Raw genomic sequence first — 16,676 nt, forward strand, 5'->3', positions numbered from 1 at the left:
GTACAAAACACGACTATCATCAACATCTCTTCAACTTCGTTTTACAGGAAACAAATCAAATGTCAAAGAAAAATGCGCAGAATTGTTTTTGTGAATGTACCATGAAAGATCTTCTGCCTTGATAATAAACAAGTGTGAAATGTTCTGTAGAAATTCTCACGGATAACAACGTTTAACTCTTTCCAACTAGATTCATCATCATTCTCTCCTCTTGACTTCCAACCTAAAGAATAAGGGGTTCTAAAGGAGCTAATTATGGTGGGTCAAGTGCAGTTTACATAATATACAAAATTTAAAACCTGCAAAATTTTTATGCTTAGAAAACCTTAACTTTAGAAACATGTTGCCGTAAATATTATTTCCAATTGAAATATTCGGATGAAAAATTCGTTTTTTCTGTCCGTGTAAGAGAGATTTTATTCCTAAAACGGTTATGTTGTCACTATGTTGCCTACTATAGCAGAATTTTTTTGCAGGATATTGAATAAATGGACCAAAACTGATGTTAACTTAAACAAATAGGGTAACCAGGGCGTGAAATTGCACCTAATACAATTTTTCACTTTGGCGACCAAATCCTGAAAATTGGTTGCCAAAGTGGCGACTAGAATGTTTCATCATAACCTTACCTAGATATAAAGTGAATCGAAAAGATTTGCAAAGATAAATCCGCGGCAAACTTCCTCATCAAGTTTGTTTCCAAAACGCAGCACATGCATCTCGATCGATAACTAGACGCCATCTTGGATTTAGGTGAGTTTGAACGTTGCATATCATCCATCCTAGTGTCCACTTTGTAGCTAGTTAAAGATCTTTTCCCTAACTTAATTTCTAGAACGGTGACAACGTAAAAAACAATTTTTGGTTGTCTTTGAAAACAGCGATCAACTTTTTTTTGAATTGGCCACCACTTTGAAGAATTTAGGAGCCAAGTGGCTACCAGAAAAAAAAAATTAATTTCACGCCCTGGTAACGATTAGGTGTGGCATCCTACGTAATTTTCGATAACGTACGAACTATGAAAATTTCCAGAAGCAGCATTTAAAATGCGTTTAACGCTACCGTAAGACATGTTGCAGACCTCTTGTTTGCCGTTTATAGGAGTTCAACTAGTTATGTAACTGTCTACGGCTTATCTTTCTCCAGCTTATTAGTTCTTTTTGGGAAAAATAATTACCAAAATCTATGCAACTAATTCCCATAAGTGTTAATCGAACTCTTCCATTCATTTCGGCACTTAGAAATTGGCCTATTACATCTTCATTACCAAAAATATCAATGACGTTCTAAGTCCAATATAAACCTTGTTTAAAACTGAAAACGTTACATTAATCCGATACAGCAGGACACTTCAGGAACCAATCCACCCTCTCTGGAGTAGGAGAGAAATGAATGCGGCCAGAAGGCCTCCTACTACGGCCACCACAATGAGTGCATTCCATCTGGTGTTCGTCTTCACTTCTTCCAGTTTTGGACGCAAGGGTTCAGCTAGACAACAAGGAGAACGAATTAATATCATTGAGTTTATTCTAGTCCAGTGGGAAAAAACAATGGAGTGGGAGTAGAAAGTGCGGTTTTGAGGACTTAAAAAGAATTACGACGGTAAAAGACAACGTGAGCTGGTTAATGTATAAAGTGATGGAAAATTTCATGTAACCATGGTTGGAATGGAAATTTTCTTTTTCACTTCAGGTAGAGGGCGCTTGAAGTAAGTAAGTAAAACAAATCTCAATCACTATTGTTACTCCCTTGTGTCACAAAAACAACAGTATGAAAGAATCAGACTGAACAATCTGATTCGTTCTGTGTTGCATGTATCCTTCCTGCCGAACAAACAGACAAAAAACAAACTAGATCATACCATAAACCATGTTTGACATTGTCGCCACAAGGTCTTGACACTGACTCTCCCAGCTGTACTTCTCTTCATAGAATGTCCGTAGTTGTCGAATCTCTTTAAGTCTCAATCGCGGTTCCTTCTGTCGAATGGACTCGATTTTTTTTGCCCATTCATTAGCATCCTTAAAGTCTTCTACAATATAAAATTCACCAAACTCCACTTTCTTCAATGCTTCAGCAAATCCCGAGTTTCCACTCACAAGAATGGGAATACCGGCAGATAATGCCTCAAGGGCAGTTAAACCAAACCCTTCTGTTCTTGATGGCATGAGGACGAGATCAAACTCCAGCAACGATTTGATTAAAAATTCCCGATCTTTACAAAACTTTCTTACAGTTAACTGACAATGTGGTATACCAAAACTGACTAAAATATCAACAAGCTCTTTTTGATTGTCAGTGTTTGCACCAATGATGGTAAGGTGATATGATCTATGATGCAAAATAGCCACGGCCTTTGCCGCAATATCATAGCCCTTTATGCACAAATCCTTTGGATCACAACGGCCAAACACTAAAATGTAAAAATTCTCCAAGTCAGCCACAAAGGTTTTCGCACTCTTAAATTCAGAAAAGACACCTGGTGTTATTGACAATACAGTTTTTTCTTCTTTGCAAGGTCGGAGGGACTTAGCAATAGCTTCCAGTAATTTGGGTCCTATGGTAACAACAAGGTCGGCCTTTTCACACAGGGAAACTTCCGACACATGCTTCTCTTCACCTCTGGAGAGAGGTTTGTCGCCGATTTTGTGCATGGCAAGTTCTTCAGGACATGTGTGGACCATCTATACCCACTTACAGGAGTGGCTTCTCCTGATTTCCTCTGCCTGCCACCCAAGCTTCCAACCATGACCGATAACCACGTCTATGTGGAGTTTCCCCGGGGGAAACGCCAACCGGTCGAGGGGGTCTGTGGAGTTTGACATTCTTCCATCTGCTTCCTTAATATTAATATCACATTTAAAAGCTTCTGCTTTGTCTTTTTCCTTACATTTACATTCAAATGGAGGAGCAAACAAAGTGACTTTTACATTGGGATTTAATGAAAACTGTTTGGCGAGCACTCTGTTTATGGTGGACAAACCACCCTTAGCCGAACACCATTCAGTTGCTAGAAGAGTGACATGTAATTTCTTGCCGTGCTCATGTAGTGAATCTACGTCCACTGAGGATTGAATGTTTCGATTTGACTGAGGCATTTCCTGCAAAACCGCAACAGACAACGGTTAGACTTTGACTCCGAATTTTCCATGAAGGACTGCTTTTATAAAAAGAAAGGTGCCACAATACCAAAACGGTTATAATTCAATAGCCTTGGTTGAAAATAGAACGAAATAGCTAGTCATAAGACTGAAAGACCAACCAAAGGGATAAAAGAGGTAAGAATTTAAGGAAGGAGGGGATGAATAAAAAAACAACCATATTTATTCAATGAATAAACAAGTAAAAAACCTGAGCTCTTTGAATTTCTGACAAGGGAAGGACGACCCCAGATGGATGAGATGCCTGCAAGAGGGAAAAAACACCTAGCTTGAGAACCTAACAGGTAACAATTTAAAAATCTTGTTAATAAGCTGACGTGTAATGCTATCATCATGGGCTACATCTACGACAGTAAGGTTGGCATCAGTAGTATATTAGCTCTGGGCTAAAAGTACATTTGATTGACAAATCCATAAACCGAAAAATGTCACCTACTTGAGATGCTAATACTATGGTCACGTTGCACAAAAGTTCACGACTTTGGTCGAAAAACTTCACTCCTGGAACACTCTCACTTCCTGAGCAAACTTCACCACCTGTGTCAAAAATTTTGTCCTCGTGGAATCTGTTCAAAACGAAATGAATTTAAATGAGACAAATTCAATGTACACTACACCAGCCGAGTCTTCGTTCAGAAAAGCACATGCTTTGAAATCTTTTCTCACAATCCAAAATGACAGCACATTTAACGAGAGCCCTACTGAATCTTTAAAAACGAGCATTTGAAGATAATCACGCCCGAACAAAACCAACTTGTATACCTCCATAGTCCAATTGATTAATAAGAAACCTAGAAAAGCAGTGGCGAAAAATGGTCAACTGACAATCGAACAATGTTCAATTTTACAATGGAATGAATAAATTATTTCTATGTAAAACTACCATGACTGTATCTAGAAGTGTTCAACTAAATCCTATGTACTTGATGGGCCAAAAATAAACTATACGATATTATACCTCACAAATTGTAAGGCGTTTTTCTCGTCTGTGCCTTGGGGTATGATTGCCTGAGAAAGAGACACCAAAATTTTCTCCTCTTCACAAACTGGTTTACGAGAGCTGCCTTCGCCTTTGTAGGGCACGACACACTCTGATATTCGCCGGTTCACTTCATATTGCAGGCTTGGAGGATAGCAGAAAAGTTTGAGTCCAAAATGTCCCGGAACAGAGGTCTTGCACAAGCACGTAGAAAATTGGGCAAGGTGAGGCCTAGACCTACTGGGAAGTTTTCCTATAAACTCAGTGAGGCCCGAAGCAGATTGTAAAAGTGATCTGATCAACTTGATTGGACGGAATCTATCAAATATAAGAAAAAACCAAATACACCTTAAGCAACCCAACGAAAATGACTAACAGCCATTGCACAGTAACCTTGAGTCTACGTATGTAAGTGATCATTTCAATTTTTGAATCTATGTTTAATTAAAAGAAATACATGCGTGTATGACTGTACACTGAAATACTGTTATATTTCATCTACGTCTTGCGTACTATTTTCCAATTAAAGCCGACAAGAAATACTTACCCAGAGAAATGCCTAACTTTGAATTGCACTTTCCCATCTACAAGACGTGCAGGTTCATCTAATTGACCTGTGATGTCTTTCCAGTCATGTGGTTCAACTAGTGATTCACAGTGTAATATCCTAAGTTCACCAGGACATAACTCTGCCAACTCTTGTTTTCCTTTACGGAGGGTGAGAGGAATCCTGATTGTTACAGGCGCGATGAGAGTCACATTTTGAGAGCCTGAAATGTAAAGAACTGGACCGACAAGTCCTCCCTCTCCTTTTAGCTCACTGCTTGGAAATTCTTGTACCTTGAGATCAAAAGCAAAACAAGTTACTCCCAGTTCGAGTTCAACCTCTAAGCCCTCTGTCTGTACACTGTTCTTAAACTTTTGCAAATTTAGAAAGAGGTGTCTTCTTTTGCAGTTTGTTTAAAAGATTTATAATAAAAAATAATTTAATTTGGATTTTGCATGATATTATAAATTATCAAACTTTATGTCTGTGTAAGTGCCCCTAAGGCACGGGTTTATCCCTTGTTTTGATTTAGTAATCGTTTAATTAATAATCTGTAAAAGTCACACTAGGTGCCTCGTCACGCGTTCCGTAAGTGGTATCGCATTTCCAAACAGAACGGATCTATTGTGTAATTCAATAATTCGATCGATTTCGCAAGCACTCGTGGTTTAATAGAAAGAAATTGTCTGTCGTTTTTATCGAAGGAAGGAAAGGTCCTTTTTGTGTCAACTCTCGCCAGATCCGGCAACAATGTAAGTTTAATTTACCTCGAGTGTTTCTATAGCTAATTTCTTGTCCCTAATTTCGTGAATCAATTATTTTTAGCTTCACGGTCAAATACGACATTTAATAAAGGATGCGTTCCATGAAAGAAATTGGGGCGATATTTGTTGTGTCGATCAGTGAGATTCGTACGGTCCAGCTAGCGGCGATCAAGCGTCGCTATAGTCTGTGTTATCTTCAGCTTTGGCTGATAAGTCAGACCTCGGTTTTGCTAATTCATCATAATATCATGCTCATCTTCTTTCACTAATTGCATTAACTGCTAACCAATACGAACCACAAAACCAAATTACCTGACAGGAACGATTTCAATTTGAAATTTATATTGAAGCAAAACAAAAACAAATGTTCTGTTTGTTGCTTAAAGTTAGGTCTCGAAAATCTGGTTTTTAAAAAGGGTATTTCCAGGATCCATGAGTACATTCGGGGACAGTAGAACCACAATTGTTGCAAAGTTACCAAAACGGTTTAATAGAACAATACTACTTGTATCTTCTCACACATGTAACTTAAGCACATGAACAACTGTCCTGTAATTAAGCTTACAATTTTTTAATATTTCTCTTTCCATCAATGTTGCCACTAAGTTAAAGAGGTGTACTGTGAGTAACTGAGGCCACAGGGTGTACTCTTATAACACCTTTGCTTTATCTTTGTGTTTTTGACAATCCCTTCACGCCAATCTCATAACACTTATAACACTAAAACTGGAAAATAAAAAAACTTGAACTCACACATGTATATAATTATACAGTTCCACGTACCTTGATTGTCACACAGAAATCTTGATCAACAGGAACACAGCTCTGAGGAATTTGAACACTGACATCAGGAAAGTCAGGCACAATACAGGTCAGTTCCGGACCTATTGCAGTACCTCTTGAAAAAATGAAAGACTTAGGACGCCAGATTGCAGGAAATGAAGAAACTCCTGATTTTGCACAAACAGCTTGTGCAAATGGGAAAAGCCACCTGGGAACTGTTGAAGTTTCTGCATGAGAATAAAAATAATGGTTGAATTTGCTTCCTTTAACTGTGTTTTGAACTCTTCATACAATAATAGTTATGCTTCAAAGAATAAAGTTTGCAACAACATGGTGATTAGGTAAAATTTATATTTTAGTGATTAAAATGCACTTTGGAATCTGGTAACATTTATGCAATAATTACATGTACTAGCTGCTTAGCTGCAACTAAATGGAAAACCAAAATAAAATGTTGTAAAAACCATTGGATCTGGACATGAAGTGTCAAGAAGCGTATTTTGATATTGTTAGTGCAGTACGAAGGTCATGCATAGTAAGGATCAGTGCTGGTATCTGAGTCAGTGCACTCCTACTCCTCCTCTCCTAAGCCAACAACAGTCAGCTAATAAGTTTGGGTTACAAGTTGGGATTAATTTTGGGCTAGGAGAGGGGGAGGTGCACAACTGCTCAGATACTGACATTGATGCCAGTGAGGAAGGGAGCCTGAGAACATCATTCATTAATTCGTTCACACCTACATTTCACAACAACATTACAGTACCTGATCCATGCCATGTATTCTCTGTCTTCAATTCCTTCCATTCATTGTTCTCTTGGTCAGTCAGTTGCTTGATAACCACCTCATACCCCTCCAAATATGGGGCACTGTGCAACAAAGCTACATTAAAACTGATTCCTTCAAAATTTTCCCTGTACTCCAGATTTGATGGGCCATCATGAGATAGTTCAATAACACTGCTAACCAATATCTCATCACTGGCAACGGGTGGGGAGAGGCTCCTGGGGTTCCACAATCGGCATCTACATGTAAATGGCACGGGTTGTTGGCCAGCTCCACTGCAAAGTTTGATGGAGGCACCAGCTTTCCTTAGGTGCCATGTGTCTTCCTTACCTCCAATTTTTCCTCTGAAATACAAAAGAATATCAATCAAGGGCAAGTGAAGTAAGCAATGACAAGGGTTTTTGAAATGCAAGTTGCAATTACTTGCAGTTTGAAAAGTTATTCAGGTAATGACACTCAACCTTAAAACATAAACTACTGGTAACTGTTCTTTTTGCCTAACTGTTTCTTTTTTCAGTCAGTAATTAAAGTATGAACAAAATAAAAATAGTAAAAAAAATTTAAGTAGCTACTCCCAATAATAAATTAAAATTCTTGCTTTGGTTTACTTAATTGATATATAGACATCTTAAAGTTTGTTCCTGCAAAAACTCAATTTCAACAGCAAAACAAAATATATCGGTCTAAGATTGTTAAGTCAAATAATATTTTTTGAAGCCTGTACAAATACATGTATGTTATTGATCCAGTACTGAGCTGGAGTTTAAAATGTTGCAAAAGTTGTCTTTAATTTTTCTGAAATTTTATTTGATTAATCTTAAAACAATCTGTTAAATCTGTTGGCTGTTGTATTTTAGTAAAGCTTTCTCATTGTCTGAGAAATTGATACAGTTTAGAGCGAGAAATGGTGCATTTCATCAATAAATCACACCAGTGAAAGCCAATCAGATTGTAAGGATCACCAGTGATTTGAACATGGATGTGATAAATTTTATAATAGCATTAGATTTATTAAGCATGAGCCTTATTTACTAAAGATTAAAAGAAAAGAAAAGAGAATAACTGTAATTTACAAAAAGGTCTGGAGGGTTGCTCCATCCCTTGCGAACTGAATTCCCAGTTTTCTGGGAATTCCTAGGAATTCCTAGGAATTCCTAGGAATTCTCAAAAATTCCCAATTATGCAAATGACCCTTGCAAACCGAATTCCCAGTTTTCTGGGAATTTCTGGGAATTCCTAGGAATTCCTAAAAATTCCTAGGAATTCCTAGGAATTCCTAGGAATTCTCAAAAATTCCCAACTATGCAAATTAACTCTGATTTAAAAAGCTTGGAATTACTGGGAATTTCTGGGAAAGGAAGACTCCAGTTTTGTGAGGACTTGGAATCCCTAGGAATTCCTAGGAATTCTCAGCTTTACAAACTACCTATAATTTAAGAAGTGTGGAACTCTTGGGAATTTCTGGGAATTGAATTTGAGGCAATTTTAATACCCTGAGGTCCACATAAATTCTAAGAAATTCTCAATACCTTGAATGTGAAGGTTTTAAGAAAAAGAGTAATTTCAGAGGCTTAAAACTTTGGCTCAATAAAAGGTATGCTATACAAAACTTACCAAGAGATATACATACATGTACATGTTTATAACTTAAAGATCATGAAATTTATTACTCAAACTAAGTTTTAGTAAATCTTTACATTAATATGGATTTTCTCATGAACCAGCTGTCAGTTATGTTAAATGGAAATTGCCAACTTCCACAATAATTAACAATAATTACATTGTTATCTTACTTCCCTAACCTACATTACTGGTTGCCTTTGTTAGAAAACCTTGGAACAGTCAAGCTCAGTTGCCTCAAACGCTGTCAGAGACTTTTTGTTGACAATACTTTTAGTAGAAATTTCATGCCTTAGACAAACAAATTCAACACCTAATTAATCTTTCTTTTTTCATGATTGTTGTTGCTGCTTTTTTTTTCAGTTTTTTGCTCTATTTTCATGACTAATTGCTGTAATTTGTTTTGCTGTTTTTATTCTTACAAAACATTTTTGTAAGAAAAGGGGAACATTGACTACCTCTGTCTTGTCTGCATGCCAAATGTTTGCAAAGTGTGTGGATGATCCACAAGTATTGGAACTCTAACAAAAATGTTTTGTATATGTTCCAATACTTGTGGATCATCCACACACTTTGCAAACATTTGGCATGCAGACAAGACAGATGTAGTCAATGTTCCCTTAGAGGAAAAACACCTTTTATATGACGTCTTCAATTTACTTTATTTGAAACTCTGATCTGAAAATATTTGTCAACAAGACTTGTTAGTAGTGAGAAGTACCAACCAAGTTTCCTTTCATAACTTAATTTCTTAAATGTCCCAATCACTGGATCTCCCAAAAAAATATTATATCTTTTTATTTTTGGTGCAAATTACAAGTCCTTCTTTATATAAAAATGAAAAGTGATAGTCACACTTCAATAATAACAGCTCTTAAGTTTACTTGTTGTTCTTCTCTGTCTGTCAGCTATCAACAAGATTGTTTTATACTTCGGGCAGTGCATAACTATTTGTGGACCAGAGTTCCAACGCACCTCTGTAATCGCATATAGCTACTCCTGTCTCTTGTACAAATGTTTCTCCTTTGTAAGACGCACTCTACTCTGTTGTCAATACTGCTTTAAGTTCATTGGAAACGACTGACTGAGGAATCGAGATGGCGGTGTTGGAACGTGTTGCTGAACGCTTGCTACGGTCAAGCTTTGTAGATTTAGGTACTGGTACACTGGGATCATCTATGTATCTCTTATACTTCCGAATGTGGTATCCTTCTTTTATAAGTATGAGGGTAAAAGACGATTTGTAGTCGCATTCAAAACTGTGATTGGCTTGTGTTATTTCTCACCTTGGCCATTAACACAACTCAAGTGAGTTTCGAGTCTTTGTTTCCTCGACAACTTTCGGCCACAAATCGTGCATTTGTAATACGATCGATTCTTTTCGATTATTTCTACATAGAGTGAGCTCACATCTTTATTTGTATCACCAAGCTATCCATTTTCTAGAAGCAGAGAACCGGTCGGAGAAGTCAAAATAAAGTTAGGCGCTTCTCTTAACACTGCATTCGGCAAGCCAGCGGATTCACTTTGCTAGCCAATTACAAGTCCTAAAAGATCCACGTGATCATGCCCGTGATCGGAAACAAAGAAGACTCCATTTGGCGCTCATCTTTGAATGTACTTTGGATCGGTTGATCGCTTTTCTCAACTGTTTTGCTTAATATAACATTTCTAAAGATAGCTTTTATTGTGGTTCAATGGGAAAACGAGAATAGTGTGAGTGTTGTAAAAGAAAAGAAAGTCGTTGGCGCCGTGGAGTTAAAAGAAGGGACAACAGTTGACATATTGACTGGTACAAACAAGGGTCGAGTGGCCATCTGTAAAGCTACGATTTTGAAAGTTTGTGGTGAGTAAAAATTGCGATATTCGTTACGTGATCAAAATCTTATAAAAGAATAGATGTAGCGGGTTGAATTAAGCTTACGTAACGCTCGGCGCAACTGAAACTAGAATAATTCTGAGAATCGAATCGGTCACTTGCATGCCGCAGTTTCTTAAGCTTATGCTTTACAATGAAATAAACCTATCAGTAAGGTTTCAAGATTCCTCTAGTCACGTTTGGGAACATTCAAGATTCATAATAGGAACTGTTATTAAACAAACCTTAGTACATAAAGAAGCCCTCCTGGGTAAAAACAAAATAATGTATTCAGCCCTTTTTTAGTAAAATCCATGAGAGAGATGTACTAACTCCAATATAAAAGTCACTCAATATAACAGAGATTTCTCAATTTGAGAATCCAATGAATGCCCTTTTCCTCATAGCCATCTTAAAAGCCTGGTCTGAGCTTTAAATATACATATTTTAATATATTATTTTTTTTCAAATTCAGATGTCAAGGAATCCAGATACAAAATGGTCAAGGTTCTTGTTGACAACCTCATTCAAGGCCAACTCATTGTGAGCCCAGGAAAAAAAATACAAACAGTACAAACAGCAGCTAAGTTTGCAGTTTAGGATAACTTCATTCTAATTTATTGTTACAGTTACAACAAGATTTTAATCAAAAAATCAATTTTATTTGTCTGTAATTAGCCCCTTCACTCCCAAGAGTGCTTGGTTTTCAAATATAACTTAAGATATTGTATTTTATGGAAAAGAATCAACAGATTTTATTCACAATTTGTGTCAAACCAAATTTAATGATTGATTAGAACTATTTTATATGAATAGCTGTAATTGAGGATTAATCCGTATGAAGTTTTCAAGAAAAGAAAAATAAATCAAATTCCATCCTAATATTACCACACATTGATGTTATTTAATCAAAAATATTTTACATGTAAGCCTTAATTAAGCTTCTAAATAAATTTCATTGAATACTTGAATTTTAGCTGGGTTTTTTTTAATTTAAAGTATTTATTTTATATCATTAGCCTCAAATTTTTGCTTAAAATTCCCAGTAATTCTTAAACATTCCCAAAAATTCCCAAAAATTCCCAAAAATTCCCAGAAATTCCCAGAAATTCCCAGAAATTCCTAGAAATTTTTTAGATTTACAGCTTTTCAGGGAAAGTCATTGGTTCTCTGAGTTGGAATTCCTAGGAATTCCTAGGAATTCCTAGGAATTCCAAGGAATTCCAAGTCCTGTTGGCTATAAACTTGGAATTTCTGGGAATTTCTGGGAATTTCTGGGAATTTCTAGGAATTTCTAGGTTTTTAGAACCAGAGTTGTTATGGTTGGGAATTCCTAGGAATTCCTAGGAATTCCCAGTCCGAATTTACCGTGAAAATTCACACCTTTATTCCTAGGAATTCCTAGGAATTCCTAGGAATTCCTAGGAATAAATTCCTAGGAATTCCTAGGAAAATCCTAGGAATTCCTAGGAAAATCCTAGGAATTCCTAGGAATTCCAAAAGCCATTTCGCAAGGGATGGTCAGAGCACTTTGTCAGAAGTTGCTATTAGACCACATCTCCTGGCAATTCCAACCCTGCCCAAGCAACTCAGTCATTGCAGACAAAATACACCTTTTGATCAGAGTCTTTTGACCATCTTCAGTGTCCACCGTTGCATCTTCTTCATCTGTCAAATCTAAAGTATTAATTTGTTTTCAGTACACAATAAAACAGACATTTTATTACCACTCAATTCCCAATACCTGTTCAACAAAATTGTTCAACATAGGGCCTTTCCACACTGGCGAAAGAGTTGTTTATTATGAAAAATTTTCTGTCATCACCAACATTTTATTAGTGTGGATGGTTTGTGCTGAATTGACAAATTTTGGCCGAGGTGGACAAACTTATATAAGCACTATTGACAAAATATGAATCATTATTAATTGGGAAGCTAAACATCAATAACTGAGAGACCTGGACTGAGTACAGGCAGGTTGCTTATCAGTATTTTCCCTCCCTTAAGACTGAGCAATTTGTTCAGCTTACAAGTCATGAGACTTGAGCAAAGCTTATGGCTATTAACCACGCTGATGCATTTTAATTGCGAAATTACTTTTATTAGAATAAATTACACTTAGGTATCTGTGTACGTGTTATTAGTAATCTGGCAAGCTAGCAAGCAAAAATTTTATTTCTAGCTTTAAGAATAAAGTTTTAGTTTCCTTCCCACCCATACCATTGACAGTTTTGATTGTATCTTGAATCTCATTCATGTTCATAATTTATCCTTGATTATTGGACCATTGGTTTAGTGTATACATCAAATATTTTTTGTCATAGTCTAGGGTGCTATTTACGTAGGATATATACATTTAAGAAACTAGCTGTGTGGTCCCAAAAACAGGCCTCTGTCTGTTGTAGCCGGTTTATAAATGATTCAAGGATAAATCCTAAAATTGGAGGTGAAATCCTTTGGCAAATTAGATCAGTCAATGGCAGAATTTTGACGACTTTGGAAATTTTTAATGCAGATGTGACAAAATTTGTTCTTTCATTTCTGGGATACACAGCATGCATAAAGAAGGGCATGAAAAACAAATAAAATAAAAACCATAAAGGAAATAAAATATCTAAAAAAACTTGACAAATTTTTGTTTCAGCATTAACACAATCTCATACATATTCTCAGCAATGTTAAAAACAAACTATGTCAGGTTTTCAGTTGAGTGGATCAACTCTCAGATCTCAGAACTAAAAGGATCAAGATTTCAGGTAGTTGGATAAGATGAGACAATTTGGGACAGATCTGAACACTATATTAATCATTTTACTTGTCCTACACAGTGATATTTATAACATTGATTGAGCCTAAAAATAATCTAATATTTCTTCGCTTTTCCATGACCCATGGTTTGTGATTTGCTTGAATATTAGCGCTATAATCAACCAATCAGAGACAAAAATAGCAGTTTGGTCTCTTGTATTTTGCAGAGGTTTCTTTCTTTCTCTCTGGTTTTTTTTTCCTTCTTTTTTCATATTTTAAAATATTAATTAATTACAAAAGCACACATTACACTTACAATACATCAGCTACCTTGCTTTTATAAAAAATTATTCTTGATCTATAAATTCCTTTATAATCCAACAAATACGATTATTTGCTTGTGGGCCATTGGTCTAAACTCATCACATGATGGAGTATCCCCTAGCTAAAACTGGGGGATATATGCAAGAATATACCTCAAGTGATATTCCCCAATTTTCAAACCTTACATCTTATATGGAAAACTCTGTGTTTAAGATTTGATTCAAGATGAAGAGCATTGCTATAGAAGGAAAATGTTTCTTTTGTTCATAAAATCATTTCAGAGATCACTGACACACCATAAACAGTAGTCTGTTCAAAAACATTTTTCTTATGTGTTGAAAAATATTTGAAGGATAATAAACATAAAAGAGGGAAGCTGTAATATAATTTATGAAATAAACCTGACAGGCATGAGCATTCTTTTCTCCAACAAAGGCATGGGTTGTCAAAGGCGACAAATTGGGTTGTCATCCATCATATACTGAGCCAAAAAAAATCAGAATTGCAGGCAACCAAAATTAGACAGCTCTTCAGGACAAATTTATTGGGTAATATCCTATCATCGGTATATATCAAGAAGTAGGTATGCAGGTGAAGGGGAAAATTATAGACTGAAGGGAACTGCAAGATGTTGGAGACTTGCTCAGCAAAGTTGATAAGCTGAACAAAACAACAGCATCATTGGTTCAAAAAAGATAAATGAAAGAGAAAAAAAGATGCAAATTTGGTGGTTTGTGGGAATCACAGTCCCAGAGGTGCTCATGATGGCCAAAATACTTTTAACAGTTGTTATGGTTTTCCAGTGTGTTGTATGTTGTGTGCTACCATATATGGTTTGCTCATGCGCACGCATCAGGCTTCATTAAACAGTCTTTTACTTACCGAACCGCCATATTGTTTGGGGTGTGTAGTTCTTGAGTAATACATGACAATTTTGGCGACGAGCATGGGATATTAAGGGACCTTTTTGGCTGCTAAAAGTGAAGACATCCCTAAACTAAATCCACATAACGTCCACGATGGCCAGCGATGCAAATACGGCACCAAATCCAGTTCGTAACATCGGCAAAGTTCAAAAGTTCACTGTGGGAACTGACTTCGAGGCGTATACAGAACAGTTAGGATTCTTCTTCGTGGCCAATGGAGTGACCGACGCGAAACAGAAGAAAGCCATCCTGTTAACCAATCTTCCCACTGAAACGTACCAACTGGCGAAAGATTTGATGGCTCCGACCTTGTTAGGAGAAGATTCTCTCACGTACAACGCAATCGTAGAGCGTCTCCGCGAACAATTGAAGCCACAGAAGTCTGCTTTAGTAGCCAGGTATGAGTTTGACAACCGAGCACGTAACGCAGGAGAAACGGTGAGTCAATATGTTGCTGTTTTGAAACATCTAGCTATGGATTGCAAATTTAACGACGCCATGCGTTTGGAAAGCATATCAAACTCTTTCCCCAGTGCGACGAACATTTGTTTTTCTCGGTTCCAGGTGTACGCAACCACTAACCCCACGTAATGCACATGCTCTCCGTTACGAATTTTCAAAATGGAGGACTGGCCAAAGAGGGAAATAAAAAAAACAAAGCGATTTTGCAATGAATACTCAACATACATCCTCTTTAGAAAGGCGAATCCACGGAGGAAAGATACAAAACTGTATGATATTGAGATCGATATGATATTAAATCGATAATAGGGCCCGTTTCCAACTTGCTAAGAAGTGCATTTAGTTACCTTCCGCCACGATTACTAGTTTTCTTGACAGCTTTCTGAAGACAGAATACTTTCTTTCTGAAGACTTCTGATATGCCGCTATTGATTATTACACCTCGTATATCTGATTGCTCAAACACTTTGTTTACGATTGTGGAAAGGAACGACTCATGGTTCTCCGTCTTCGTCTTTACATTGCTTTGAAATAGTATAGATTAGTAAGCTGAAACGAAAAATTAATAAGGGAAGTTTACGAAAAATCCAGCAAACAAGCTTTAAAAAGGCATTTATTTAGACTTCATAATTCAACGAACTTCACAAATCTTACTTGTTTATCTTGTAAATAAACGATGGCAGATTAATTCCCGAAGCGCTTTCTGAGTTTCCCGATCCCTCTCCTACTGCTTTCACGCTTACAAAACAGGAAAAAATCAAAAGGAGGAAGATACAGCTGTTTTGAAACGCCATTTGACGAGGGTAAATCTGCTTTTTGTTCGACACTTTACATATCAAAACAAAGGAAATTTTTTCCTCTTTTTGATTCTGGCGGTACATTTTTAATTTGCGCCTGCGTAAAAGAGATATCGCCCGAGACCCTTCGCTCGGTCGTGTTTTGATCAAAAACGCCTTGTTAATTTCACGCAACCGCTCGGAGAAAAGGTAAAAATGACGAGGGAAAAACTTCACCTTCAAGTTAGAGAATTAGCGAAATAGAAAGCCACAATATTATAGTTTAATATTTCAGAGGTACATTGAGTGCTTTTTCCGTAGAGAATCCGCACGATGGTAAAACATTCGAAAATTACACTCGATTTGAGTGGGGTGTTGAAGTGGGCGTGGTCACCACATTCATGTTAAGACTATTTGTACCCCATGAGTTTGATATGGCTTAGAGATAGACTGGTTTCGGGTATTCGAGATAAGAGAATGATGTCAGAGCTTTTGAAACTTAAGCTTGAGGAACTAACATTTGACATTGCTGTTGCAAAGTGCTTAGCTATTGAGCAATCTTACAAGGATGTTGAAGCTCTCCAGGGGAATAAAGCGTCAGAATCAATCGATTTATTAGCCAAATCAAAGCCAGGCAAGAAGCTTAATTTCAAGAGAGAAGCCAAGCTTTCAGAGAAAAAGGGTTCTTTTTCCCCCAAGAGAACGGGTGATCAAAGTTGCTACCGCTGTTTGGGAATTCATGATCACAAAAGTTGTCCATTCAAGAAAGAAAAATGCCACCACTGTAACAAGACTGGTCACATTGTGAGGGCTTGTAAATCAAAGAAAAAAGAGACACAAGCTTCCCAACCCCCAGTAAATTATGTAGACAGCGATGACGGGGACAGCGATGATTATTTGGCATCCCTTGAGGTTAATAATGTGGGTGACAAGGATCACGTAAT

General features: G+C 36.9%; 2 protein-coding genes and 4 long non-coding RNA genes across 7 annotated transcripts; 2 read left to right on the top strand and 4 right to left on the bottom strand.

Annotated features, from left to right (window-relative positions):
* Positions 1-990: 990 nt before the first annotated feature.
* LOC113666890 (uncharacterized) lies at positions 991-2,833 on the bottom strand. Its single transcript, XM_027182692.2, has 2 exons — positions 1,862-2,833; positions 991-1,488 (listed from the first exon to the last, which is right to left on the bottom strand). The coding sequence occupies exons 1-2, from the start codon at positions 2,682-2,684 to the stop codon at positions 1,352-1,354; spliced, it is 960 nt and encodes a 319-aa protein (XP_027038493.2). The 5' UTR covers positions 2,685-2,833; the 3' UTR covers positions 991-1,351.
* Positions 2,685-12,753, bottom strand: LOC113666891 (uncharacterized). Its single transcript, XM_089182171.1, has 9 exons — positions 12,717-12,753; positions 12,110-12,173; positions 6,998-7,362; positions 6,235-6,461; positions 4,688-4,980; positions 4,120-4,458; positions 3,598-3,727; positions 3,352-3,405; positions 2,685-3,101 (listed from the first exon to the last, which is right to left on the bottom strand). The coding sequence occupies exons 1-9, from the start codon at positions 12,751-12,753 to the stop codon at positions 2,685-2,687; spliced, it is 1,926 nt and encodes a 641-aa protein (XP_089038297.1).
* Positions 5,170-5,553, top strand: LOC149053001 (uncharacterized). The gene is made up of 2 exons (XR_016188922.1): positions 5,170-5,439; positions 5,513-5,553. It is a non-coding gene; the product is annotated as an uncharacterized LOC149053001 (long non-coding RNA).
* LOC149053002 (uncharacterized) lies at positions 8,658-10,022 on the bottom strand. Its single transcript, XR_016188915.1, has 2 exons — positions 9,274-10,022; positions 8,658-9,096 (listed from the first exon to the last, which is right to left on the bottom strand). It is a non-coding gene; the product is annotated as an uncharacterized LOC149053002 (long non-coding RNA).
* On the top strand, positions 10,244-11,467 carry LOC149053003 (uncharacterized). Its single transcript, XR_016188881.1, has 2 exons — positions 10,244-10,484; positions 10,972-11,467. It is a non-coding gene; the product is annotated as an uncharacterized LOC149053003 (long non-coding RNA).
* A 2,253-nt stretch (positions 12,754-15,006) lies between the features above and the next one.
* Positions 15,007-16,163, bottom strand: LOC149053004 (uncharacterized). 2 transcript variants are annotated; one of them, XR_016188907.1, is made up of 3 exons: positions 15,611-16,163; positions 15,304-15,505; positions 15,007-15,123 (listed from the first exon to the last, which is right to left on the bottom strand). It is a non-coding gene; the product is annotated as an uncharacterized LOC149053004 (long non-coding RNA). The 2 variants fall into 2 exon arrangements; XR_016188906.1 differs by having other exon boundaries at positions 15,007-15,505.
* Positions 16,164-16,676: the final 513 nt, after the last annotated feature.

Source organism: Pocillopora damicornis, chromosome 1, assembly GCF_964200805.1.
Source record: "Pocillopora damicornis chromosome 1, jaPocDami1.2, whole genome shotgun sequence".
Lineage (NCBI taxonomy): Eukaryota > Metazoa > Cnidaria > Anthozoa > Scleractinia > Pocilloporidae > Pocillopora > Pocillopora damicornis.